This window comes from Poecile atricapillus, chromosome Z, assembly GCF_030490865.1.
Source record: "Poecile atricapillus isolate bPoeAtr1 chromosome Z, bPoeAtr1.hap1, whole genome shotgun sequence".
In the NCBI taxonomy this organism is placed as follows: domain Eukaryota; kingdom Metazoa; phylum Chordata; class Aves; order Passeriformes; family Paridae; genus Poecile; species Poecile atricapillus.
In genome coordinates, this window is record NC_081289.1 from 107,821,032 (window position 1) to 107,847,959 (window position 26,928).

At 37.7% G+C, this 26,928-nt stretch overlaps 2 protein-coding genes across 4 annotated transcripts in view; both read left to right on the forward strand.

The window, feature by feature from the left end:
- Positions 1–17,849, forward strand: part of TUT7 (terminal uridylyl transferase 7) — a 35,934-nt gene extending 18,085 nt beyond the window's left edge. For all 3 annotated transcript variants that reach the window (XM_058826257.1, XM_058826254.1, XM_058826258.1), the window contains 17 exons: positions 203–1,347; positions 1,472–1,622; positions 2,306–2,392; positions 3,267–3,367; positions 3,886–3,943; positions 4,656–4,759; positions 5,729–5,818; positions 5,908–6,021; positions 6,131–6,208; positions 7,416–7,593; positions 9,306–9,353; positions 9,470–9,561; positions 10,021–10,136; positions 12,784–13,103; positions 14,943–15,016; positions 15,186–15,249; positions 16,814–17,849. In XM_058826257.1, coding sequence (XP_058682240.1) covers positions 203–1,347; positions 1,472–1,622; positions 2,306–2,392; positions 3,267–3,367; positions 3,886–3,943; positions 4,656–4,759; positions 5,729–5,818; positions 5,908–6,021; positions 6,131–6,208; positions 7,416–7,593; positions 9,306–9,353; positions 9,470–9,561; positions 10,021–10,136; positions 12,784–13,103; positions 14,943–15,016; positions 15,186–15,249; positions 16,814–16,881 — 2,888 coding nt within the window. In that variant the 3' untranslated portion in view covers positions 16,882–17,849. The remainder of the gene's footprint in view (positions 1–202; positions 1,348–1,471; positions 1,623–2,305; positions 2,393–3,266; positions 3,368–3,885; positions 3,944–4,655; positions 4,760–5,728; positions 5,819–5,907; positions 6,022–6,130; positions 6,209–7,415; positions 7,594–9,305; positions 9,354–9,469; positions 9,562–10,020; positions 10,137–12,783; positions 13,104–14,942; positions 15,017–15,185; positions 15,250–16,813) is intronic.
- Positions 17,850–21,214: 3,365 nt separating this feature from the next.
- On the forward strand, positions 21,215–26,177 carry ISCA1 (iron-sulfur cluster assembly 1). Its single transcript, XM_058826213.1, has 4 exons — positions 21,215–21,372; positions 23,447–23,500; positions 25,173–25,278; positions 25,739–26,177. The coding sequence occupies exons 1-4, from the start codon at positions 21,292–21,294 to the stop codon at positions 25,885–25,887; spliced, it is 390 nt and encodes a 129-aa protein (XP_058682196.1). The 5' UTR covers positions 21,215–21,291; the 3' UTR covers positions 25,888–26,177.
- The last annotated feature ends 751 nt before the right edge of the window (positions 26,178–26,928 follow it).

Consider the following 26,928-nt stretch of genomic DNA (forward strand, 5'->3'; position numbering starts at 1 on the left):
ATATTTCTATTGGGTATTATTTTAAACATTATTAGAAATAATTAAGGGAACTTAAAAATTGTCTTCAGCACAATTTGTAGATCTTGTGTCCTTACGCAATTTTTAAGAGTTACTAGCAACTCAGACTCTGTAAGCATGTATGTGTATTCTTCTTTAAAGAAGTTAACTCTTTCACTGCTGGCTCACTTCTTCTTTCTCCTAGACCCATATTCAGTCAAAAGGAATGTGGCAAGAACTCTGAACAGCCAGCTAGTGTATGAGTATATTCTTCACTGTCTGAGAGCAACTTACAAGTATTTTGCCTTGCCTCACAAAAAAAGTGCAAAATGGAGCAAAGTACCCTCTTCAAATGCAAGTGAGAAGAAGTCCCAAATGGTGGACCATGGAAAAGATGATATAAAGCATGAAGATTCTGATTTGCAAAACTTTGATGGTAGAACAAACACAGTCATAGTAGAAGATTACTTAACAGTGAATACATGTATGCCCAAGGAACATAAAACTGGTCCTTCAAAAGTGTGTGATGGCTCAGAAAGTTTCACAGAAGAAGAATTGGCTGATGATGTAAGTCATCTGGGAATTACCCATGAAGACTCAGACTGTGTAATTGAGGAAATTATTTCTGGAGATAACGAGGATTTTAAACCTAGTTGTGAAGAGACAGAGAGTGAGAATGAAGATGAAGAAGAGGAGGAAGAGGAAGAACATGAACAACAAAAAAGGCAGTGGAATGATATTTTGGCTGCTGAGCAGACAATTGATGAAGACAGTGACAGTGGAGAACTCCCTATTATGGTGAATGAACACGATGTGGAGACATGTGATACTTCAGACTTAGAAGGTTTTCAACACGCTGCACTTATAGAGAGTGATGAATTTGGCTTGGAGTGCAGTGGTATAACAGATGACAAGATTGGCATTGATGAGGATAGTAGTACTGAAGGTACTGATGAACTGGATGAATCCCCACAAAAATTTCTGCGTTCAGCACAGAGTCAGATATCCCAAATGATTAACTCAGATGATGAAGAGGAAGAAGAGGAAGCACCAAGTCTTCTAAATCAGAGAGAATGCAATGTTACCATTAGAGCTGGAGGTGAAGTAGATAACACGTATACTGGATCTGGAGATGATGATGCACTGTCAGAGGAAGATGATTTTTCCATCCCCAGTAAATATGAAAACAAACATTTTGAAGAAAATGCAGACAGGCCTCTGAGGATCAATTTGAGTCAAGAATATCTTACTGAGAAGGGAAGCCATTCTGAAGAGACCACAGTAGTAGAACAATGCTTAGAATCTGAACTTTTTTATGAATTCAATAAACAAGCATTTACGAAGGGCAAGGTAAGCAAGCTGTATCAGAACATAAACATACTGCTTATGTTCTGTTAGAAGTTATATGAAAGTGTTGCTCAAATTCATTGAAGCACTGCAGTTTTTAAAACCAATCTTGCTTTTGTTCATGCAGTCTCCTACAGTAGTATGTAGCTTGTGCAAACGGGAAGGTCATTTAAAGAATGATTGTCCAGAAGACTTCAAGAAAATTGAGCTTGACCCACTGCCTCCACTGCCACCCAAGTTTTCAGTTATTCTAGATCAAGTTTGTGTCCAGTGTTACCGTAAGTTTTTTCCTTTGAATATTGTTGTACCATAGAAAAAGAATCAGAAAAAAAAAAAACAAATCCACAGACCAATGGTGTTATAAGGTGCCAGTTAGTTTGCTTTCACATTGTCTTCAACTCTTAGATACAGTTCTACAATTGGCTTAATGGTAATGGCTGCAATAGAGTTGTTGAGTAGTTTGTATCTAGAGAAGTAGAAAGTGTTTAGATTTGTCTTCCAATTGGCTGGTTGATTACTCGTACAGGAAAATACATTTTCTGAGAGACTAATTTTGGGTGGAGTTTTTGATGCTTTTATATTTGTTTGATTTGAATTATGTTCCTTAACTTGTAGTTTTCATAAAAAAAGACTTCAGTATTCTAGAAAAAAGTGTCAAAATATCATTTTGTAACACTTCTCCACTTTTGTTCTTTTCAGAGTGACCCAACTTTCCTCCTTTCTCTCTCGCCATTTCTGACCAGACAAAATGCATTATTTGTCTAATTAATGTTTTTCTTTGAACAGGTATTTTTCTTCTACTTCATCCTTGCTTTCTTTCCTTCACATGTGAATTTTCTCTTTTTCTCTTTCCCTTTCCCTGCCCCACTGTAAACCCCTACTTTCACTTGAATCCTTACTCTTTGCTCTTCCTAAAGAACAGTTGCCTAAATTGTTGTCTTTTTTCCTTCTTTTTTTAAAGATGATTTTGCTCCAAATATAGTAGAGGATCAGGCTCGGGAACATATAAGACAAAGCTTGGAAGTCTTCATTAGACAGGATTTCCCAGGTAATTAGGACATTCTAACTTAATATTTATACTTTTGATTGTCCATACTTGAAGTTTTCCAAGAAAACATCATTTCAGTGTAATAAACACATTAGTTTTGAATATTCAACCAATATTGTTGCTAAGCATTGAAATACTTCATTACATTAATTTTTGTTTTAAGTCTTTTAAGGCTTTTTTATATATAGGATTTTTTTATTTATTCCTGTTATAGCACGTATTAGTAGGAAGGAATAATGGCAAGTTAAGGAAGAAACAATCAAAGCAGAAGTGGAATAATTTTACATTTGTTATTTTAACTTTATTTATTGATCAGACATTTTTGTAACTGCTGTTACAAACAACAAGTTTTTTTGTAGTACTTCCTACTGAAACTTACTGGGCTTGGAATATTTTAAAATACAGGCACAACATCTGGCCTATTCATAGATCTTAGGCATTTGGGGTTTTTTTCCTTTCTTTGTGGAGTTCTTACCAGTAACACCTGGACTTTAGTTCATGTTCTTTTAAAATTAAAAAAAGATTTTTTTTGGCTGAAGCCAGGTATATCCCCTACCCTGGGAATCTCTGTACAAAGCATTTTTCAATCAGATGTCAGCCTGAACCTACATGCTGATGATTTAATTACTGGAAATTCTGACTTGTTTCTGGATTTGTTGGACTGCTTGAATGAATCAGTAATAGTAGAGATTCTTTTCTCATAAGCAAGGTTGATCAGAAAGTATTCATATTCCATAGAAATACAGTAATATTTTCATGCCTGTATTAGAAGACGTGCAGTGGCTTGCAGCTACATGCAATTTGAGATTCTGTGTTATATATAATTTGGTATTTTTTGTTGATATATGGCTACAATACAATACATGTCTTATAGGAACCAAGCTGGATTTGTTTGGCTCCTCAAAAAATGGCTTTGGCTTCAAACAAAGTGATCTTGATATCTGTATGACAATAGATGGTCGGGCAACTGCTGAGGTAGGTTGAGAAGATTTTGATTTTAGGGTTAAATAAATGCAAAATTGTCTTGTATTGTGTATCTAGTGTAACAGACTCATTATTTTATAAAAGTTTTTAATATTATAAGAAAATACTAAGGTACCATTAAGACAGATTATTTTGGGGATGTTTGCTGTTGCCCTAGACATGAGTTTAACATTAAAGTAGCCAGTTTTCTCCTGAATTCTGCATTTCTACCCTCATTTGTGCAGATAAGTAAAATTCTTTATTTCATAAACAACTGGGAATGGGAAACAATGGAAGAGCACATCAGTCTCCTTTCATGCCTAATATCAGCTTTTAAAAGGTTTCCATTATTACATTATCAACTGTTGATTCTACATATGCTATTTTGAAACAATTTCTTGTATTCACATAATTCTGTATAATATAAAACATTAGATTATACAGCTTTAAGCTTAATGGCACATGATGAAATGTCTGCCTAAAATACTTGCCACAGAAACATCTTTCAGCTTTTTCTCTTAATGTCTTAGGGACTTGATTGCATCAGAATCATTGAAGATTTAGCAAAAGTTCTCAAGAAACAGTCAGGTAACTTTCTGGAAAATTAAAATATGTGATTCTGGTTTTATTATTTCATTTGCTGTAGTGACAGTGTTCTGGGGCGCTATAGATGAAAATCATTAAGATACAACTAACATAGAAGAGCTTATGTTAGTAAGAGTGAGGTTGACTGTTGTGAACATTTGGATTTTTTTGTTGTTTGTATACGTAGGTGTTCAAGGTTATAATGCTATTGGACCACATCTGATCTGGACAGATAGTATATTTATAACTTACATGCATAAGAAAAATGATTTAAGACTTGAGGCTTCAGTTTAATAATTATGTACTTGTATTTTCAGTGCATAGGAAGTTGATAGTAAAAGATATTCTGATACAAGTCTGCAGTGGGAATCCTATTTTTTCTACAATAAATCAAGGAAGAATTTTGTAGTGCTAATTTTGGTGTATATCCAATGAGTTGTAATGAACTACCATTTATCTCTTAAGCTTATTTCTCAATAAAGAAATTCTATACTCTTATTTAGACTGCTCTGTATTTTTAAGGGGGCTAAATGTACATTTATATAAATTATATTTAGCAGATTGATCATGTTTGACAAATTTCTAAAATCAATGTTAAAACGTAACTGAAATACAGATTTGGTGTCAACTGAGATTTTATTTTGCCTTTTGGCTACAGTTGGAATTTACTTGATACTGTATTGTAGCTATTCAGTAATATGACATTTCATCCTAGGTTTAAGAAATGTCTTGCCTATAACAACTGCTAAAGTCCCAATTGTCAAATTTTTCCATGTCAGAAGTGGTCTTGAAGTAGACATCAGTTTATATAATACTCTGGTAAGGTTATCTCCTTTTTTATTTTATGTTGTTTAACAAAAACTGAGGATCTGTTTCATGAGACATGTTCCAGTATTATATTTTAAAGAAACCTTTTTGGTTTTGTTTGTTTGACTATGAGTGGAGTCAGCTGCACAGTTGTGACTTCAGAGTTGTCACTTTCCTAAGAAAATCTTTTAGTTCTACAGTAAAAGTAAGAAACAGTGGTCTACGTATTGTATGTCTTTCTTAAATGAGAGACAATATAAAGTAACTTCAGCTTTTATAGACTCCACTTAGCATCATGGCTCTTGCCCAGCCTTGAGACCTGAAATCGTGATTTTGAACCCAGCTTACCTGAACTCTAACATACTAGAATGTAAAAAAAAACAAAAAAAAAAACAAAAACCAATCCATGTGTTCTTGGCCAAACATTTTAAAAACAGGTTTCATTTATTTCAATGCCTCTAAATTTCAAAACCCTGTTCCTTGAAACATCAAAGGAAAGTTAAGTCTTAGAGACAATTTTTAAACTTTCTGAAGGTTTTTTATGAGCTCAAAGGGAGTCTTGAGGAAGATACCTTAACCGCTAAATATGAAAGTTTTCTCCTTGAAGTTATGCATCCATATGTGTCTGTTGGTAGCTCTTACAGATCTGGACTGAAATCTCTGGGTTGAAGTAATTACCTTCTACCAAATATTTTGAAACTGTAGTAGGGGATTTAGGCTTCTTGTTTCAAAGTAGTGTTCTGTGAATGTTGTTTTGTACCACTTCCACACAGATTAATGAAGTTGATTGGCTTTTAAAAGAGCAGGTGATAACCTCATTGTTAAATGCTTTCTTTCCCAATATAGAGTCCTACCATGCAGGGTTTCACTATGCATTTCTTGAAGACACAACATAGAGTTTTTGTTTTTCGTATTTTCAGCTTATTTCCTTCTTGACTTCCGAGCTTCTTTATTTTCTACATGACTTTCTTATTCTTGTAGGCCTTGCATAACACCAGACTTCTGTCATCATACGCAGCTATTGATCCTAGAGTAAAATACCTGTGTTACACAATGAAAGTCTTTACAAAGGTAAGTGTATTTCAGACATTCTAGAAGCAGTAGGTCCTGCAGCAAGGGATGATCACCATGAAAGATAAAAATCTTGTTTCTTTTTGTAGATATGTGACATTGGAGACGCATCTCGAGGTAGCCTGTCATCTTACGCATATACTCTTATGGTGCTTTATTTTCTTCAACAGAGAAATCCACCAGTCATCCCTGTTCTTCAAGAGGTACAGTATATCAGAAAGAATTGAGTGACTGTACACAGTATTTGATCAGAAGAATGTCAGTGCTGAATATGAAAGACTCTTCTAATGAGTTTGAGTATTATTCTTTCAGATCTACAAAGAGCCAAAAAAGCCTGAAATTTTGGTTGATGGCTGGAATGTATATTTCTTTGATAAGATAGAGGAGTTGGTGAGTATTTACTTTGTAGCTTGGCAAATGAATAGAAATTCCTTTTAAAGACATTGTTCCCAAATGCAGAGGTTGAATATTGTGGTTTAACTCCAGCTGGCCAATCTTGTTCCCTCTCGCCCCTCCCTGGTGGGAAGGCTAATAAAAAAAAAAGAAAATAAAAAAGAAGTAGTAAAATTTGTGAGTTGAAATAAAAACACTTTATTAATTGATAGAAAAATAATAATCCTCATACTTTTAATTGTTACAATGATGATAATAATAATAGTAGTTGTAGTAATTAAAAGAGAGAGAGAGAGGACTAAAACCAAGGAGAAACAAGAGATGCCCAATACAACTGCACAGCAGCTGCTGTCTGATGCCCAGCCCATCCCTCAGCAGCAGTAAATATCTCCTGGCCACTTGCCCCTCATTTATATACTGGGCATTACATTCCATGGTAGAGAATATCCCTTTGGCCAGAGTGGGTCAGCTGTCCTGGCTGAGCTCCTTCCCAGCTTCTTGTTCACCTGCTGGCTGGCACAGCATGGGAAGCTTGGAAAGTCCTTGACTTAGGGTAGGTATTACTGAGCTGCAAATGAAATATTTAGTGGGTTATCAATGTTATCAATATTATTCTTAGCTAAATGCACAACACAGAATATACCAGCTACTAAGAACAAAACTAATTCTGTCCAGAACAAATACAGGAATGGAAGTGGAGTAGCTCCTGATTTGAAAATCCCTTTCCTGTGTTGTAAGGCTTTTAAAATATGGTTGGTTGTAATTCATCTGTGAAAAAATAAACTCGAAAATCTGACAAAATAGATCACAAAATTATTTTAAGGTGTTAAGGATGATTAATGGTTCTTTTTCTCTCTGGATGAGGATAACTGCTACCACCTGCAGCAGTTACCATCTGGTCATATCTGGTTAATTTCATTGAATAATTTTGTTTTATACAGGCAGTATTAAGTGAATTAATATATTCTTTTCTTAAGAGGCAAAACCTAGTACAAGTTCTATTAATTGTCCATTTTCATTGCTAATAGATTAAAAAATATACCATTTGAAACCAATATTGCATTATCAATATAAATGATGAAAGGAAAAATTCTAGTGTAATTCCGTGGTTTTTCTGTATAAAATAAAGAATAAAAATACATTATGAAAATCATGAAAATGCTTAATGTAAATACTGCATGTAACAATATTTTTGTGATTTTAGTCAGTTGTTTGGCCAGACTATGGGAAAAACACTGAATCTACTGGGCAACTGTGGCTGGGGCTTCTCCGATTCTACACAGAAGAATTTGATTTTAAAGAGCATGTCATCTGCATCAGGAGAAAAAATCTACTTACAACTTTCAAGAAGCAATGGACCTCCAAATATATTGTAATTGAAGGTAAAACCATACGAAGTATAGGAATATATAGAACTTCTTTTACATGAAAATTTTGCTTTTTCACAAGACTTATTTATTTTTTTATTACTAAGTTATAAATTGCTATGTGCTCATGTTTTGAAACCATCACAAAATTACTGTTATTCTTAGGGGTTTTTTTGGCTACTGAAAAGAAGTTGCAAAGCAAACTTCACACTTTTCATTATGAATTAAGCAGCAGAAGAATAGATTTAACAAAATCCTTTTGCAAAGAAATTAGCTATAATGCAATTGAGGTGTTCTCAAAAATACTAGGTTTAGCTGAACCCATATTTACTTAAATGATTCAACTCTGTGTATGATTATGCTGTTTGTTGTCAATGTGATTGTTGTGGTTTTAAACTAGTAACAAAAATTACTTATTTTTTGTTGTGAGATATGGATTAAAATAAGAGCAAAACAGGCTTAAAACTTAAAAGGAATAAAGACAGTTTATTAACAAACTATTAGAATAAGAATACCAAAATAAACTTTCAGAAAACTCTTTTTCTTTTCACTACTTGACTATTTTTTGTACACATAACAACATAGAGACAAAAAAAAAATAGTTTTACAATCTTGGTGGTCAAAAAACAGTCTCAATTTCTAGAGTCTTCTCATCAGTCCTTGTAGAGAAACAGAAGTCTCTTCCTGCTAATCCATGGAGTTTCTAGAGTCCACTCTTCCCATCTCACACTATTTTGAAGTGTGCAATGGGTCAAATTGAATCTAGGGATGTTATTTTTAAGGATAAGTGATTCAAAGGTAGAAATCTTCTTCAGTTGTTTCTGTGAGCCTTCCTGGAAAACAGCCATCTCCCTGGCTCCTTTAAGGCTTTAAAATCTTCACTTCACTCGTAAGTTCCAGCAACTCACAGTATCATAACCACTTTTTTTTCTCTGAAGTCCACACTTTGAATACTCTATTCCTCCCATACTCTAGTCATGAATTAAAGGAGTCTTTAAATTACTGTCCATCTCCATAGCTGTAACAGAAAGACTTTTCAGCAACAAGCATCTTCTTTTTCTCTCTTTCTTCTTTAAACTTAACTCTTTTCTTCACTGTTTTTAGTAGTTCTGTGATGTCTTTTGCATGTTGATTGCCTCTCTTTCTCTGTCTTTCTAGCAAAAAAGAGTAATCTGTACGTTTATCAGGTAGTAGAAAAAAATTAAAGCCTTAGAAAAGCTGCAAGAGTTCATAGTGTCAGGTTTCAGTCTAGCACCAGACCTTGAAAACTAAACTAAGCTGCCAAGCTCTGCTTTTCTCTCCTTCCCCCCCCGCCCCGCGGCCTTGTCCCGGGCCTGGGAGGGGGGGGAAGCCAAGACAGAACTTGTTACCTCTCAAAAGCCGGAAACCAAAGAGAACGAGAGAGCTCTGAGTGTACTTCTTAAGGGGTGTTTACAAGTTGAATTCACTTTTTAATGGTCAGATCTGCTGTCAATTCTTGAAAATGACTGATAATTGGTCAGGAAGAAAAACTCCCATCAGTCACCAGTAGCTTTAACTTCCCCTTTTTTTTACTCGGTCTTAAAGGTGAAGCTAACCCATGACAGTGATCTCTGATAGAGAAAATGCAGTGACGTATTTTAGAAATAACCTGTAAACTGCTTTCTGGCCCATTTCATTTTCATGGAAACAATTTCTACTCTTTTGTCAGCACATTGAGGAATGCCTTTCACGTTTTATTTCTACAGATCCCTTTGATTTGAACCACAATCTTGGAGCTGGATTGTCAAGAAAAAGTAAGTCTTCTGTTAATAATTTTAACTTACAAAGTGAAGATCTTGTCTTGGATATTATTTTACATCCTAGTTTGATATTTAAGTGTTGATTTCAGTTTGGGGTTTTTCTTCCACAGTGACAAATTTTATAATGAAGGCTTTTATCAATGGCAGAAGGGTATTTGGTACCCCTATAAAAATATTTCCTAAAGAATACCCATCAAAAATGGTAAGTTCCTTCTAAGAGGAGTATGTGTGTGCTCTTTGGTGTTTAACTTAGCCTTTGCAGGACTATGGTTACACTCACTGTAAGCTCTTAATCCACGCTACTCTAAAATTCTTCATGGGAGTTACTGCTGAGTATTGTTTTAATGTTACTTGCATGTAAAATATCTTGCAGAATACTAGTCAAGAGATTCATTGTATAGATTATGTATTTTAAGCCAAATCAAAACCAGTTTAGCATTTCTTAAAACTGCAATTTTATGACAGTGTGCAGACCTGGTGGTGAGTAGGCTGCTGGTCAAAGAGGAGGTCAGTGCCCTGTTAATTAATTCGGTCTTTCAGGGTTCAGCTACAGACCCCAAGTTTATTTTTTTCTGTAACTCTTACTGCTCTTAACACTTTTGTTACTGTCTTGATTTCCAAGAGTTTGGATTTTCATTTTAAATATATGATTTCTCTACAGGAGTACTTTTTTGATCCTGAGGTACTAACGGAAGGAGAACTGGCACCAAATGATAGATGCTGCAGAACTTGTGGTAAAATTGGCCATTTCATGAAAGACTGTCCCATGAGACGAAAGTGAGTATAGTATTCGCATCTGTGTGTAACTTTTTTCCTTGGGTTTGTTTAGAAAAGATCAGGATAGTGATGCTAAATCAAAACTTGTAGTACTGCAGATGATTTTTGTGAACCGGAATTAGATTTGAAATGTATCAGTACCTCTTTTGGCAGTGGTGGATAATGTTGCTGTGCAACTGTTAAAGTATCAATGCTGACTGCACTTTCTTATACAGGATAGGAGTAATCAAAAAGAATCTAAATGTGCAGGAAAGGAGTAGTCAAGGAGAATCTAGATAGTCAGCAGAGTGGAATAACTATGTGCCGTGAAAAGCATGCATGGATACATTTTATATTTTTAGTTACTTATTAGTTTCTACTATCAGAATTTTGCTGCTCCTAACAAGACATGATTTTGTCAAGTTCACAGGATCATGCAATTCCTATCAAAAGCAAGGCAAGAATGTCACAGCATTATTTTTCATAAGCACACATGTATGAGAACAATTTTACATCCAAGAGAATGCTTCCTGTCCCTGAGTAGCCATGTCCAATATTCAGTGACTCTCTTCTGGCAACCAATGAGCGGCTGAAAGGTTTTTGCTGCTCTTCTTCTTACAAAATATCTAAACTTAAAACTCATTCTCTAACAAAACTCTTTAAAGACTTCATATCTGAAAAACAGTGAAATCTTGAAAACCTTTATGCTCACTTGTAAGGTGGATGGAAAAATCTAACCATTGTTTGGAATCTCTTTATGTTAAAAGCTGTCATTAAAAATAATTTGCACTTTCCTGTAACTAAGTAAAAAAAAAGCTACTAATATCATATTAGATGAAGTGGCTGTTCTATTACACATTAGAGATTTGTGAGTTTACATTGTTGATCCTGTTAGAAATTTATTCAGCTTTAGCAATTGCAAGCGCAGTAGCTGATGATAGTTTGAAATTAAAGAATGCTGAAGGTGGTGTGCAAGTTTCCTCAACGTCTAAACTGCTGTCTTATATCTATGGATTTTTAATCTTGCATTCTGAAGTGCAGCACCAGTTCACTGCACATACTAAGCTGTGTTCTATACAACATTAGCGGAAAAGTAAATGGGATTGTGCATCTAAGAACAGAAATGCCCTGTGGGGTAAAACCGCTGATAGATTTGATCCTCTGCTCAGCCATTTCTTTCAAGAGGGGGTGCTATTTACGAAGGGCAAACTAGTTGTTTTCTGTAGTCTTTTTCCATGCATTCCCTCAGCAACTGTGGTTGCTGTATAAGAGATGTTAGAGCACATACCTGTCCTGCTGTGGTAATGCTCATTTGTGGACTGGACTTGTTTATGATTTTGTCCTTTTAGTTGTTTTTTTGGTTTTTTTTCCTGAACCTGATTGTCCTGGTTTACCTTAGCAGTCTTCTGTGGCAACCAGTTCCACAACTATTCTGACTAATATGTAAAACTTTACTGTATTTGTTTAAAGCTAATGTTATCATCCAATAACTTTCTGAGCGTGCACTTATTCCATTTGCCTTTGTCCCTCACAAATGTTGAATATTACTGGTCCCAATACAGATTCCTGAGGAACACCTGGTGTTCCTCATCAACATCACTGGTGTTCACACAGACATCAAGGCATGTTTGAAGTGCAGCTGTTCAGCCAATTCCTTATCCACTGAGTGGTCCACCTATCAAATCCATGTCTTTCCATTTTAGAGACAAGAATGTTGTGTAAGACAGTGTCAAAGGCCTTGCAGAAATCCAGGTACATGATGTCAGTCGGTCCTCCTTACCCACTATTTCTGTAACCCATTTTTATAGAGAGCTGCTAGATTTGTCAGGCACGATTTGCTCTTGGCTGTCACTGGTTGCCTCTCTGTTTTCCACGTGCCTTAGAATGGTTTTCAGGAGGAACTGCTCCATGATCTAACCAGGCAGAGGTGAGACTGACCAGCCTATAGTTCCCTGTGTCTTCCTTTATGCATTTTTTTTTTTCAAAAAGAAGCTCATCTTGAAGCTCATGCCATTCTTTTGCCATTCATTCAGTTTGGTGAAGTATTTTCCAAGTTTCCAGCCATTTAGCAATGCATCCAACTTGTCAAAGGAGCCTGGTGTCATCTTCAGATTTGGAGGTTTCACTTCTGTCTCCTTTATCTAGTCATGTATAAAGTTGTTAGATGAAACAAGTTTGACAGTGGTAGTGCATCTTCGCTCCTAGACCTTTAAGTCACACAGAATGTTAGAAGCTCAACAGAAGAGACTTTTGGAGTGAATATGCACAGTTTCAAAAGGAAAGAGCTGAGTTCTGGTTGAATTGTGCAAGCAGAAAAAAGCCCAGAACTATAGCCCTATTTTTTTGTACTTCATTAGCATTTTGCTTGCTGTTTCTTCTCTTCCATTGCTAATTGAGCAGCCAAATTTTCAGCTGTTCTTATGGTTTTTTAGTGACAATTATTAGGATTTAGGACTGTATTATCACCTAATTGTAAAGTTTAATTATTAAATATGTGTTACATCAGTGGAGCACTATTTGGTGGGAGAGTCAAAGGAAAAGCATGGCAATTTATTTATCCCACGGAATAATTATTTTGTCTAAGGACAGCACATGCATTTCCGTTTTTTTTTATTGACTGTGTGAATGTGAGGCCTCTGAATTCTTCAACACTTTTCTGCTCCTGCAGACTAAGACAGCGTCGCGATTATGAAGGTACACAAAAATACGGAGAAATCAAGGAAAAAAGAAGCAAAGAGGACAAAGAAATGCAGAATAAAGCAACCGAAAAGGAGCATTTAATCAAGGAGGGAAAGTCACACCTGTGTACACCTCAGAAGAGGAAACTAGCAAGGGTAATAGTGGAAAGTGGAAGGGAGAAGACTCCCAGGCAGACAGCAGAGAAATGGAAGCGCCTGGAAGACAGAGACGTAAGAGAAAAACGTTGTTTTATCTGTGGGAGAGAAGGTCATATTAAAAAAGAATGCCCACAATATAAAGGAGTTGCAGGTATGAAACTGAACAAGCTGAGTAGTTTAAATAGCACTTATAGGGCTTTTTTATGTTTTTAACGTGGTTGACTAACAGATAAGGTTTTTGCTTCATGTAAATGTGTTTTGTTTTTTTTTTAATGTAGTCACATTTAACTGTTTTCCTTTCATCCTCACCTTTCTTTCAGAAATGTGCTGTATCGTGAGATTTGGCATGGTTTCTCTTAGCAGATAAGATATTTATAATAAAAAGGGTGTGAGTATCAAATATGTTGAAATTGCTTCCGTTGTCATCACATTATATGAGCTTGCCAAAATTTCAAGTTACAGCTTCTATTCCAGTTCATCATAACTACAACAAAACAGCAACAAAAAAACCTAGCTAGTTACAGCTGGTGTTACAGCTTTTCACATTACCTAAACCAGAATGATTCTATATGACTCTTAAGTCGGTATGAAAAGTGTACAGATTTGCTCAGATTGAATTTTGTGAATAAAATAATGTTTCTGACAACTCAGCATTTGAAGCAATACAGAAGTTCATCTTACAGATCCTGACTGAGAGACCTGGATGGAATACTGCTAAGAAAAAGTGTTTAATTATCTAAGTCATCTTTCAAATAAGATGGAATTCGCTCATGGTATATGTTATTAAAGAATATCTTTCTAAGATAAAACTGAGCCTTAAGACAGTACATGGTTCTTTTAATTAGCTTCCAAAGGAACAAAGTATCACTGTTTCCCTGTAGGTAAACCTGGGTGCATTTAAATTCAGGCTGGAAAAAAATTGTATTACTAATTACTCATGACTTTACCTCTTTAAGGAACAGATTGGAGTCTTTAATATAAGCATATTTTTCAAACCAACTTTTCTCTATTTGCAAAAATATCCTGTGTGCCGTAGATATGTAAACTCTTCATAATCAGATGCATTTAGTCGAAGAGGGCATAAGACTCTGTTAAAACACTGGAAGAGGGAGGACAGTGGTGCAAGTATGTTCAGAATTGTGAATGTATTTAGAAGTATTCTTACTTTGATAGATCACTAGAAGTACTGGAGGGACAGAAAAATTGATTAAAAATTGAAACCATGCTTCATTCAGCTTTTGACCTTTTGAAGGTATATGTCAAATCTAAATTTAACTTTTGAGTTTGTTTACCTTTGACCTTTTCTCACTGAGCTTCTTTTCCAGCCATTCTGTTTGCCATGATACTGAGTCTGCTAAGGTAGAGGGGAATATGCCTGACTGTTTCATAGTCAATCATATTTAGTACTCTTCATATGAGAACTATACTTAGGCTGTGCAAGATATATGTCTACAATAATAAATTCTGCAATAGGTATTTTTATCTATCATCTGTATTTTGGGAATTAATATGTTTGAATTTGAAAGAATTGCTATAGGTTGGGCTTTGGCTTTTATTGTTTGTTTAGTGCCTGAAGCTGGATAAAGTACTATCTCTCTAGTTGGGTAAAGTACTATGGAAAAATGGATCAAAGAGTTCAGACTTCACTCTTTGCATTGCTACATTTTGTGAGACTACAGACACTTCACTTACCACCTTTTCTTCATTCATTCTAAGTTCCATGATTCTGGAGGAGGATACAAAGCTTAATTTGTTGTAGGTTCCTAGCTTAAATATGTCGTCACATTATGTGAGTTTTCCATGTTACAAAATTGAAGAAAATAACAATGTCCTACATTCTACATTTCCTGATTCTAGACAGAAAATATTTTTATATTTTTCTGTCTTATGATAACTATTTATTATAAGTTATCTTAAGATAACTTATGATAACTATTGTGAAATGGAAACTAGTTTCCAATTAGCAGCTCCTTTTTATAATTTTTTTCAGATGGCTCAAAGCCAGAAGTGTTGTGCTGGTCCCCTTCTTCATTGACTGCTCTCAAACATGCTGGACTAAATCAGGTAAACACCGTGTGTCACTTTCGTTTCATCTTTTACTTTTTATAAGTTTAAAAGTCCATATAATGTAATTAAGAAAAGCTATACCTACGACTTCAAGGAAAACTTTCAACGTTGTGAAATTAAATACTTCACTTTTGTTAGTTCATTGATGTGTGTATGTTTTTTATAGGGAGTGCTTATGCATGAAGAAAAAAAGAAACAAAAAGGAAGAGTATTTTTGAGTCCCCAGTCAGGTTTGTATGTCTTCAATTCAGAAACTATGTGTAAAATCCTGGCCAGGAGAGTGAGGGAGGGCATTCTGCCCCTTTGCTGTGGTGAGATCCCATCTGGAGCCCTGCATCCAGCTCTGGGGTCCCAGCACAGGAAGGACATGGAACTGTGGCAGTGAGTCCAGAGGAGGGTCTCCAAGATGACTAGAGGGATGGACCACTTCCCCTGTGGAGAGGCTGAGAGGATTGGGGTTGTTCAGCCTAGAGAAAAGAAGGCTTCAAGGAAGACATATTGTGGCCTTTCAGTTCTAGAAAGGGGCCTGTAAGAAAGGTGGTAACAAACTTTTTGCAGGGACTGTTGCAATAGTAAGGTGTAATGGTTTAAAACTGAAAGACTAGATTAAAGAAGAAAGTTTTTTACAACGAGGATGGTGAAACACTGGCACAGGTTGCCCAGAGAGATGGTGGATGCCTCATCCCTGAAAACATCCAAGGTGAGGTTGGATGGACCTCTGAGCAACCTGATCTAGTTAAGATGTCCCTGGCCACAGCAGGAAGGTTGGACTAAATGATAACCCAGATTGTTCTATAATTGTATGATTCCTCATCATGTTCAGCTAATTTGCTGAACACAGTGGCAGCTTGAATGGGCTGAAGCTACCTATTTTTTTAATCTGGGAAATGTACAATTTTTGAGTTTTGTTTTGGAAGCAAATCTTGGGCATAACAATTCTGTGTCTTTTTATCATTGACTCTGGTAGATTTATTTTGCAGCAGGGTATGGTGGAGTTATATCAATCTGTCCTGTTTTAACTTGTATGGGGTTCTCTGATTCTTCAGGGGCAAAACATGGAATACTTTCTTGTGAGGGTTTCTTGCAGTAATTGTCTAGAATTATACACAATAAACTAACTTAGAGATTATCAGACCACATCCTTGGTCTGAGTTGCCAAAATGCAAACAAGTTAAAACTACATTTAGAAGTAGCAGTGGTACTGTATTATAAAGGCCTTTATGTATGCTTTCTCAGTCAGAGATGTTTTGCTTTAAATGTGTGATTAACAGTGTAGCTTCCTTACAGTAATTTCACACACTTGTTAAGAAGTACAGTGAAGATTTTAAGAACTGCTGCTTTTGTTTTAAGTAGAATTTTTAGGACAACTCTGCAAACCTTTCCAGCAGCATGGGTATATAATACACTAATCTCTCTGCAGTTGGAGGGGGACCTAATTAGTTTTCTGAAGTTTGTAAAGACTTGACTGCAATTAAGTATCTAAAATAAAATTAGCAGTTTTGTTGGGAAGACACATTGGATTTTTTAGTCTTCACTGAAAGGCTTGTAACACAAAGAAGTTTGTCATTAGGTGTTTAGTTCAAGAAAATTACTCCTTTCCATTTTGTATTTTGTTATTTCCTTCTGTCCTTCAGCAGGTAATGATCTTAAGTTGATCTGTATATATATCCTTTCATTATAGTTTGACTTAACAGTAATTTTCTCCCATCTTTTTGTTTCAGTTGGTTTATGTGGGTTTTTTTTCTTTTTTTTTTAATACCTTTAAACCATGATGCTTTCTTCCTTCCAATTTAGGCAGCCTTTCCAATAAATACATGGCTCAGGGAAAAGCCTCACAGAAGAGGACCCAGCAAGAATCATGAGGGACATTAAGGCACTGACAAATTGCGACACAGGTCCATCATTCACTTGAAAGAAATGTTTTTGGCTAAGGCATCTGAGTTCACAGGACAGCAGCATAGACAACCTTCAGCTTAAGTTCAATGAAAATATGGGTGTTTTCTTTTAGATTGCTAGTACAAGCAACTGTGGATTTTCATACAGACCCCTGCTCTTTAATAGATTGTTTGAGCATTTTAATAGAAAGCCATGATGTTTTGTATTTGTTTACTAGGTAATGAATTTAGAAAAGGGCAGTTACTAAAAATGGACTGTATTCAGGGTTTTGTTGTTACACCTGCCCATTTTAAACTGCACTAAAACTATGTGCTAGCCAAATAAATTATATTTTCTTCAAAAATGAATCTTTTGAAGGAGCAAATGATATTTATTAATGTTGATTGTTTACGGAATATTTGTGTAAGTGTTCAAGATGTTTGTAGACCGCTATATTCTTTTTTATTTCTCCAGAGAACTAAAGACATAGACACTAGTCCATCATATGTAAAACAATCTCTGGATAAGCAATGCCACTCAGATTTTGCAAGGTTGTTTTCTGTTCTGTGATTTTATGGGAGTTCATTTGCTGCTGTGCTCGCGTTCAAGAAGAAAGAAAGAAAGACTAGGTAACAGGTCAGTCCTGTTTTGTTGCTGCTAAGAATCCTTTTCAAGGCCTTGGGGATACAGACAAAACTGCTTTAAGAAATAGAGGTATTATATTGGCAACTGGGGAAAAACACATGTCCGTTTTCATAGAATGCGAAGAGGATCCTTGTACCAGTCAAGAATTTACATTAATTCGTAGCAGGAATTTGAGCTTTACTTGAAGTCCTTCCAGAGGTGGTAATTACCATCTTATCTTGTTCAGAAAAGAATTAGTTACATGTTAAAATTGAAACCACTGTTAATTTATGAATCCGAAATAAATTTAAAAAAAAAAGTGAAAATCAGACTTAAGTTTCTCTATTTTTTCCTGAGGTTGTAGTTTTCAATATTCCAGACATAAATGTAGAATTAATGTTATCTTATTATAATTATCTGCATTTATAACCATCATATTCAGTTTTTTTTTCCCTATCAATCTACTTTTATGGAATTTGAAAGCTAGAATTGCCAAAGGGGTCTTAGGGAACAAGCATCCTAAGTCTTGTTTTGGAAGTGTATAAATCTCTTCTGAACCAGGTGCATACTCTGTCTTTCTTAATGATATGGAGAGACACACAGTTGTTTATTTATGCTGCCTTTTTTATTAGAAAAAAGTGCTGTCACCATATTTCACATGAATTTCACATGCTTTTGATGTCTGAGTTTCCAAAGTTGAAATATGTTTTATGCTATGAATAGTAGGTTATCAGTGCTGAGAAGGATCAGGTTTTTCATCTGGGTTTGCAACACAGACGCAAACTTGTTAACTTTCTTATACAGGTAAGTCAATGTCATTTAGGTGTTTAACTACTAGATCACACACATCCATTTTTGCGAATCTTACTGTTCTGGTGAGATTTGTTTCATAGCTATATTTAAAACTGTTTCCCTATCTGTTAAAATTTTACTTAAATTTATTTAATACACAGCAATTTCTTTTATAAACATCTTCACATTTTTCTAAGAGCCACAGAAGCCACATAAAAAATTACCTTCATTAGCAAGTTTCTAGGGCTAGAAATAGCTGCTTAGAATGGGGGTTTTCTAGCATGGAAAGTTGACTTTTTCTTCCACTGATAACTTACCAATATTTCTTGTTACTCACTTGAATTAGTTAGATTTTAAAACTGATTTTTGCATTTATCTGGTCTGGGAGAAGTCTGTTTTTCTAGTCCATGCTCAGTCTTCCATGGACAGATTGATTCAGCAGACAGGGGACTAAGGAATGATGATTGGAAGCATCCTTTGTGCCTGCATGGTGAGTGTGAATGATTAAGGTATTAGCAGCATTTGTACACAAGCTTCCCGCCTTCAAGTGTACTGACTTCAGTAGTCCATTAAAGCCCACACCCCTAAGTAGGAGTAGTTTAGCTGAGATGCATGCTCAGTGTGCATGAATTATGTTTGAAGACACCCTTCTTGTAGCTAAAGAAAAATGCAACTTTCTTTATACACCTGCTATCTGTATATTTGAGGTAGTAGTACTGTGCCTCAGTAAAGAGCAGTAGCATAGTTATATATGTAAAAAATACATGACTCATCTTACTACCAAGCTCTTCAGAACTACTAAGCACAAAATCAGGGAGTGAGGGGATGAGACCCAGTGTTCTTGTGCTTGGACTTCATAAACAGGGGTTTAAAGTATTTAGCATATTTAAGAATGCTGGAATGTGAAAATGAAAAATAAGTACTTGTTTACCTTCTGATGTAGCCAACATTCAACTTAAAGTAATGGCAAGAGTGTCCCTGTACTGAGGCTATTGGGGGTTTCTTGCAAGTCATGTTGCTGTAGCCACCAGGAGTTGTGGAATGGCAGCTCAGTTCAGCCAGCAGCTTTTGAGCTCTCCTCAGATGATGATTCTGTACCAAGCAGGGATAAATAAAGAAGTGCAGTTGTGCCCTGACCACTGCGTGGCCATCCTTTCACTCAGCCCCAGACTGGCACGAACCTGGAGGAAAGGGCAGGAATCCTGGTCAGTAGGAGGGCAGACAATGCATTGTCTGTGATGGATCACAGTCACTGGTTCCAGGTCCTGTGCACTTCTCTCAGGGATTTGTCCATACTGGATCACTCTGTACATAGATTTTGCCTGCTGACCAAAGCTTCCTATCGAATAGCCATATGCATTGTTAAGTGCTTGCCAGTGTGATGGTCAATAAGTATTCACATTCTGTGCCTGTATTTTGTAGGTTGCAGACTATGTACTCATGGGCCTCTGTTGTTCCCTGGTGTGGGAAAATGCTTGGGGGTAGAAAGATAACGGTATAGAAATTATAGAGGAAAATAAGATTGCTACTCCCAGGATGGACTGTGGCCAGCATACCTGACTTCCCACTCACTATACATGCTTAAGGTGGGTAGAATAGAGTTCATTGTAGCAATGCTGTTGCAGAGGATTAAACTTTGTGGTCCTTTCTGGCTGCTGAACAGTTTGTACAGCAGCTGAAAACCTATGGAGATAAAGGAGAATGTCCTGTTGTCAAATCAGCAGCTGTGAAATCCCCCTTCTTAGGCTGACACATTATATATTCTGAGTTAGCTGCCCCCAACATACAAACACCCCTAATTGGGTAAGCTATATGGCTACAGACACTTAAGCTCCATCTAAACATAAGAAGATAGTACAAAAGTGAATTCACAAGGGTGAGAAGTTAGTAAAGACTCCACTGTAGCTTCTGGAATCAGTTGACAGGCTCAAACTCTCTTTGCCCCTTTGGAGACAACTACGGGGTAAGAACAGTGTTCTATGATGGTAAATGATTGTCTGAAGCTCACTTTTGTTAGGGATTAGAGTTTTTTCATATATTGCTTTGAATTAATATATTGCTTTGAATATGTTTTTCCAGTCAGCTACTCTCACCAGCAGTCCTTGAACCTTAACATGTCAGAATTCTAGGCTGCATCTAAAGCAGCAGGACCAGGGTGGGGATTCTGCCCCTCTTGTGAGATACCACTTGGAACACCACATCCAGCTCTGAGACCTCCAGAAGGATATGGAACTGTTTGAGTGTGTGGCCTCCTCTGCATTAAGTTGATAAGAGGACTGCAGCCACCTCCCTTATGAAGAAGGGATCAGAAGGTTGGGGCTGTTCAGCTTGAAGAAGAGAAAGTTATCTGAGACCTCACTGCAACCTTCCAGTATCTGCAGGGGGCCTACAGGGAACTTGGAGACTCTTCATCAGGACCTGTAGTGGTAAGACGAGGGGGAGATTTAGATTAAGTATTACAAAAGAAGTTCGTTACTGTGATGGAGGTGCACGCTGGAAGGGGTTGCCCAGGGAAGTTCTGGATAAGGCCTTGACCAACCTAGTCTAGTGTGAGGTGTCCCTGCCCACAGCAAAAGGGTCGGGACTAGGTGATCTCTAAGCTCCATTCCAAACCCCTAGCATTCTGAATTAATAAAATTGTTATTCCGTAACCTGTTAACTTGAACCTTCAAGAGCGGTAACAGACTAATCAATCATTAAAGGGTTTCAGAAAAACCTCGCCTTTCCTCGTGACACCTGGGAGACTGTTTTGCCGCGGCCTCCGCCGAGGCAGCTGAAGGGCAGGGCGTCCTGGCTGCCTTTGCCGCTTATCTCGGCGCGCAGCCCCGCTGCTTGCGGAGCCCCGCCCTGGGGCGGGGGCCGGAGCCGGACCGGGCGCCGGTCCCGGGCTGGAGCCGCCCCCGCGCGTCCCCGCTCGCGGCCCGTGCGCGGTGGCGTCACGGCGTGTGGGCGGCGCTGCCTGTGGCTGAGGGCGCCGGGCCATGGCCTCGTCCGTGGTGCGCGCCACGGTGCGCGCCGTCAGCAAGCGCAGGATCCAGGCGACCCGCGCCGCCCTCACGCTGGTCAGTGCTGTGGACGGGCAGCGGGCGGGACCCGGGGTCCGCGGCACCTCGCGGGTGCGGGAGCTGCGCCACGGGCCCCTCCGTTCCGGGCAGTGAGGCGGCCCTTGGCGACAGGGGGGCGGACAGGGACAGGGGCGGGAACGGGCCTCCCCGCCGGGCTTCGCCGTCGTCGGGGCGGCTGTGGCGGGCAGGCTGCAGGGGGCTCCTCTTCCCCCTGCCTAGTCGAGAGGCGGTAGCTCCTACTCTGGCCAGTGCCGCTGAGAGCAGGCCCGGCGCTCCGCCGCTCCGTCGGCGGAACCGCAGCGTTCCGGGACAGCGCCGGTGCCGCCTCTGCGAGTGTGGGGCCTTGTCGCATAGACACCCTAAAAAAGAGTATTTGATTAAATATTTTTGAAAAAGGGTAATGCGTTACCTACCGAGGCTGTCTCGTTGGTTATTTCCAAGAAGGCATTACTTCCTGTTGTTAATAATAAAATGCGTTGTGTACTAGCGGCCGTGCTGGAGAGGACAAACTTGGAAAACATGGTGTTTGGTCATAGGTTGGACTCGATAATCCCAGAGGTCTTTTCCAGCCTCTGACTCTTTTCTCTGCAGGGATCACTGCAGAGAAAAGTACAGTCAGTTCCTCTCAGGAACGGGGACAGATCGAGTGCATACAGTTTAGTCGTTTGTCGGAGCAGGTAATTCCTGCTCAGTAGTGGGTCTCTAACAAGAGTAGTAATGGTAATTAGAAATTATTTTCTACTGCAGGTGTACTTTGCGTTTGCCATGTGTATTTAATTCGGCTCATAGTAAGAACTTCACTAATGCTTTTCTCGGTGTCTTAGAAACTTGTGGGAATGTAATGGAAATTTTGACATTTGCATTGTATTCTTGCATTTCTGCATCAACTAGATCTGCATGAATTTTATCTGCTAAGTCAAAGGCTGCCTTAAGGTTAATGGGGAGACAGAAATAGACAATAAGCCATCTGTAGCTAACTAATTTTTGTCTGTAATGGGTACATGACAAAATTTTTACAAGAACAGAGCTACTTGATTGAATTAGGGTAGTGATTTTGGGGGGAAATTTTGCAAAGAAACAACATGGATCTTGACAGGCTGGAGAGGTGGGCTGATACAAACTTCATGAAGCTCAGCAAAGTGAAATGCAGGGTCCTGCACCTAGGTCAGGGCAATACCAGGCACACCAACAGGTTAGGTGGAGAATGGGTTGAGAGCAGCCGTATCAAGAAACAGTTAAGTTTGATGATTGATGAGAGGCTGGACATGAGCCAGATATGAGCACTTGCAGCCAGAAAGCCAGCTGTATCCTGGGCTGCATCCAAAGCAGCATGGGTATCAGGGCCAGGGAGGGGATTCTGCTGCTCTGCTCTGCTCTGCTGTGCATTCAGCTCTGGGGCCGACAGCATAAGAAGGACATGGAGCAAGTCCACAGGAGGCCACAAAATTGGTAAGAGGACTGCAGCCACCTCCCTTATGAAAACAGATTGAGAAGGTTGGGTCTGTCCAGCTTGAAGAAGAGAAGGTTGTCTGGAGACCTTATGGCAACCAATTTTCAGGAGACCTGCAGGGAAGCTGGAGAAGGGCTCCTCATCAGGAGTGATGAGTGATCTTAGTGATCACTTCTAGTAGTGATAAGGCAAGGGGGAGATTTAGATGAGGTATTAGGAAGAAATTTGTTACTGTGAGGGAGGTGCAACACTGGAACAGGTTGCCCAGGGAAGTTCTGGATGTGGTCAGGGCCGGTTTCGATAAGGCCTTGACCAACTTGGCAACTGTCCCTGCCCATGGCAGGGGTGTTGGAACTAGATTATCTTTAAGGCTCTCTTTCATCTGAAGCCATTCTGATATTCTAACAGCCAAAAGCCCCACTGTTAAGGATTAAGGATTGAATTCTTGAGATACCTGTTTGCTGGCTGTGTGGGTGAGGAGAGGAGAGCTGGTGTGCTCTGTGTCAATTAGATTGAGCAGACATCTGTTTTAAGCATCTTACAGGCATCAACTTCAATACGTGCAAGCACTCACTGCAAATAAACAAAACAAAATCAAATGTATATGCTTTTGTCTTTCAGACCCCTTCTGCTGTCCAGAAGATAAAAGAGCTTCTGAAAGATAAACCTGACCATGTAAGTGTAGACAGGGTCAGTCTGTAGGGTATGCTAAGGTATTAGCACAGCTCATGATTGCAAAGCATTTCTGACTTAGAGGTTTGAACTGAACCCTGAGGTGTTTGTTAGAGATGTTGACATCTTCTTTGGTGGGAATGCATAAGCTTATTTGCATATCCAGCTTTGTCTTGTTATAAAATGAAATGAAGGAAGCAACTGACTGTAATGGCATTTCACTGTACAGTTACTGTTGAGATTAATAAAGCTGGAAAAACTTTAAGCTTCAGATATTTTTGAGCTGCATTTTAATGAAACCCTTTAGTGTGGCATAGTAGTGATTTCTGATAGCAAGAGAGCTCTTCAGCTGTTATTTAAGTTCTTGTAGGAATTCTCATTGCGAAGTCTGCAATAGTAAAATTATATTCATATGCATCGGAGAACATCTAAAGCTTAGGCAACTTGCCAGACAATGTGTTTTTTAAGTAACCAGTGTTTCACCAAATAATGAGTTTGTCATCTTTTCTTCTTGAGGGAAAGACACACAGAGTCTTCTTCTATAACCATTGTAAAAACAAGCATTAGTTTTGTTTTACAGTATTGTTTCAAGAATATTACTTTCATTAACCAAGGCCATTGTTTATTTTGCTTCCTGCACGTTTGCAACTAACTAGATTTATTTGTTCTAATGTTTTAAATCATCCTAAGGAAGCCCTGGGCCTACAATTTATATTGTCAGTCATTTCCTGGCTGTAAATGGTGTTTGCATTTTCCAACCCATTATTTGTAGCAGTTCCTGTAGAGAAAGGTGTTCAATGTGACAGGATCTGATGCAGTTTGTCTTGAGAGTCCATGTGATGAGAAATGTTACATTTTGATACATTTTTATCACAACATATAGACATAGACGATAAAATCTGCCTCTTCAGTTATGAATCATTGGTGTATAGAAAGTGATATAGGTACTTCTTAAAGATTCTTACAAATAGTTTTCTACTTTGTTAAAACTTCTCAGTTTTTTCCTTACATGGATGCTCTTTTAGTCAGACTTGTTGAATGCTGTGAATGTTACAAACATTGACTAAGTTGGCTTTGGTTAAAACATGCACATATACTTGATTTAGGGAAGGGTTTGCTTCTTAAGTGAGGCTGGCAATTGAGGTAATGAAAAATCAAAGTACATTTTTCAGAACTTTGGTTTCAAGTAAGTTTTCTGATGGTGTCATTACAAGAGTTCTGTGATAATCTAGTAGCCACCCTTGTTTTGGCCTCACAGCTTCATAATTATGTTGCTGTGTATAATCTTGTCATTGTACCTGAATTAGCATCTGAGTAAACTGTAATTTGAAGTCACAAAAGTACCTGTCTTTGAAATCTGACTTTCTTTTTGAGACCTGGTTCCTACAGGTGTGCCAATGGTTTGTTACTTCAAAAACCTAGCATACTATATGGCATGATCCATTCCAGCAAGCATCAGATGTTTGGTTTTTTTTAACCTTGGCAGTTAAATTGATAAAAGAAAAAAGAAAGGTACTTCTTATCTGTTACTGTAATTCACTTCTGCATTTAGGCAGTGGAAAAAAATAAATGTCAGCATTTCATTGTTCTGCATACTTTTTAACTTGATGTAACTTGATAGGTTTTAAAAAGGAAGTCATGCATGTGGTGGTTTTCGTTGTTTCTTTTTCTTTAGGTAGGTGTGAAAGTAGGTGTTCGTACAAGGGGATGCAATGGACTTTCTTACACATTAGAATATACAAAATCAAAAGGAGACTCTGATGAAGAAGTAGTTCAAGATGGTGAGTTTCTGGTGCAGCAGTGCAAGCTTCTGTGGTGGGTGGGGGAATGAAACCTGGTCATTTTGAGAGAAGAAATCTATATTGTCAAAGTTTTGTGCATTTTATTGGCTTCACAGACTTTAAGAAGGGCATGAAATGGGTTACTGTCTGTAATGCATAGGAATTGTGCACTCAAGGTGAGATTTGTTGCCCTGTTCTACAGCTTATTTCCATCAGTGTCATTTTTTTTTTGTCCCCTGTCAAAAGAAAAGACATTCATGTGCACACATAAGTAACAGTTCCAGACTTCTGTCAGACTTTTACAGGTAGAATGAAGACAGTGATGAAAGTGCCCCACATTAGGCCAGGGAAACCAAGTTGTAGTATTAGCTTCCTTTTTTTTAATTACTGGTCAGAAGAGAATTTCAAATTGAATGAGGGTTTTGTTGTATGTAATTTCTGGTTTTCTGTTCTTTTCAAGGGGTTAGAGTGTTTATTGAAAAGAAGGCACAGCTGACACTTCTAGGAACTGAAATGGACTATGTAGAAGACAAACTGTCCAGTGAATTTGTCTTCAATAATCCAAACATCAAAGGAACATGTGGCTGTGGAGAAAGCTTTAACATCTGAAATTTCAGGAGTACTTCTTTGAGCAGCCCAAAACACTTGCTATTATGACTTTCAGAAGCAGATGCATTTTCTTCAGCAAATGCATTTTGTAGGCTGCGTAAAGTGGGGATACTATTAAGAAAAATAAACTTAAGTATTTGAAAATACAAGCTGTGTGTTAAATTCCACCACTGATGTAGTTATGCTGTAATTTATGATGAATTGGCATCTAAAAGGTAAGAACAGTAAGTGCTACAGTAACATCTCTGTATTTCCACTTGCCAAGGAAATAAAATTTCACTGTTCTTTTCCTCTGCCGTTTGCTTTGTCAGTCGTACTCATACTTCCTCATTCTAAACCCATTTGAAAGAATACATTGTGTTCTGCTTTGATCTGGGGAAAACAAACCAATGAACAAAAAATCACAATCATTTCTATGTGAGTATTTATAAAGATTTATATATACAAACACACAGTCCTTGCTTACTTTGTAGTTTTCCAATGCTTTCATCTTTTTGTAGGTGTGTTTTCTGGTGGTTTATTTTCCCTTAAATTCAGGGAAATAAAAATGTTCATGTATTAATATAGTGGTAGGCTATGGTAGCGCCAGTTGTAGATATGCTTTGAAGAGGACTAGCCTAATTTTAATTCTTTTCCTTTCTTTGTTGAAAGCACAGTCCCTGCTGTACTTGGTCATTTTCAAAGCATGAAGTATCTGGGCGCTGGAGGGCTAAAAAATTATACACAGGCCTTGTTTTTCACATTTCAGTTTTTTATCTTGTCTCTATTAATTTGCAGTGGTGGTAAAACTGCTTCCACATTCTCATTCCCCATGTTCACAGAATGTGCTGTGTTTGCACTAGAATCTATGAAAACTTTTTTTGAGAGACAAATCTCAGGTTTCTCATTACTTTTTTTTTCTTTGTGATCATGCATGCTACTAATTTTGTTAGAGTTTGAACTCTTTTTCATAACTCTGTAGGTAGTAAGATTTTTTCACCAAAGTTTATGGTCCCCTGTGTTTAACTCCTGTCTTGATAACTTGATAACAGGAGAAAAAGT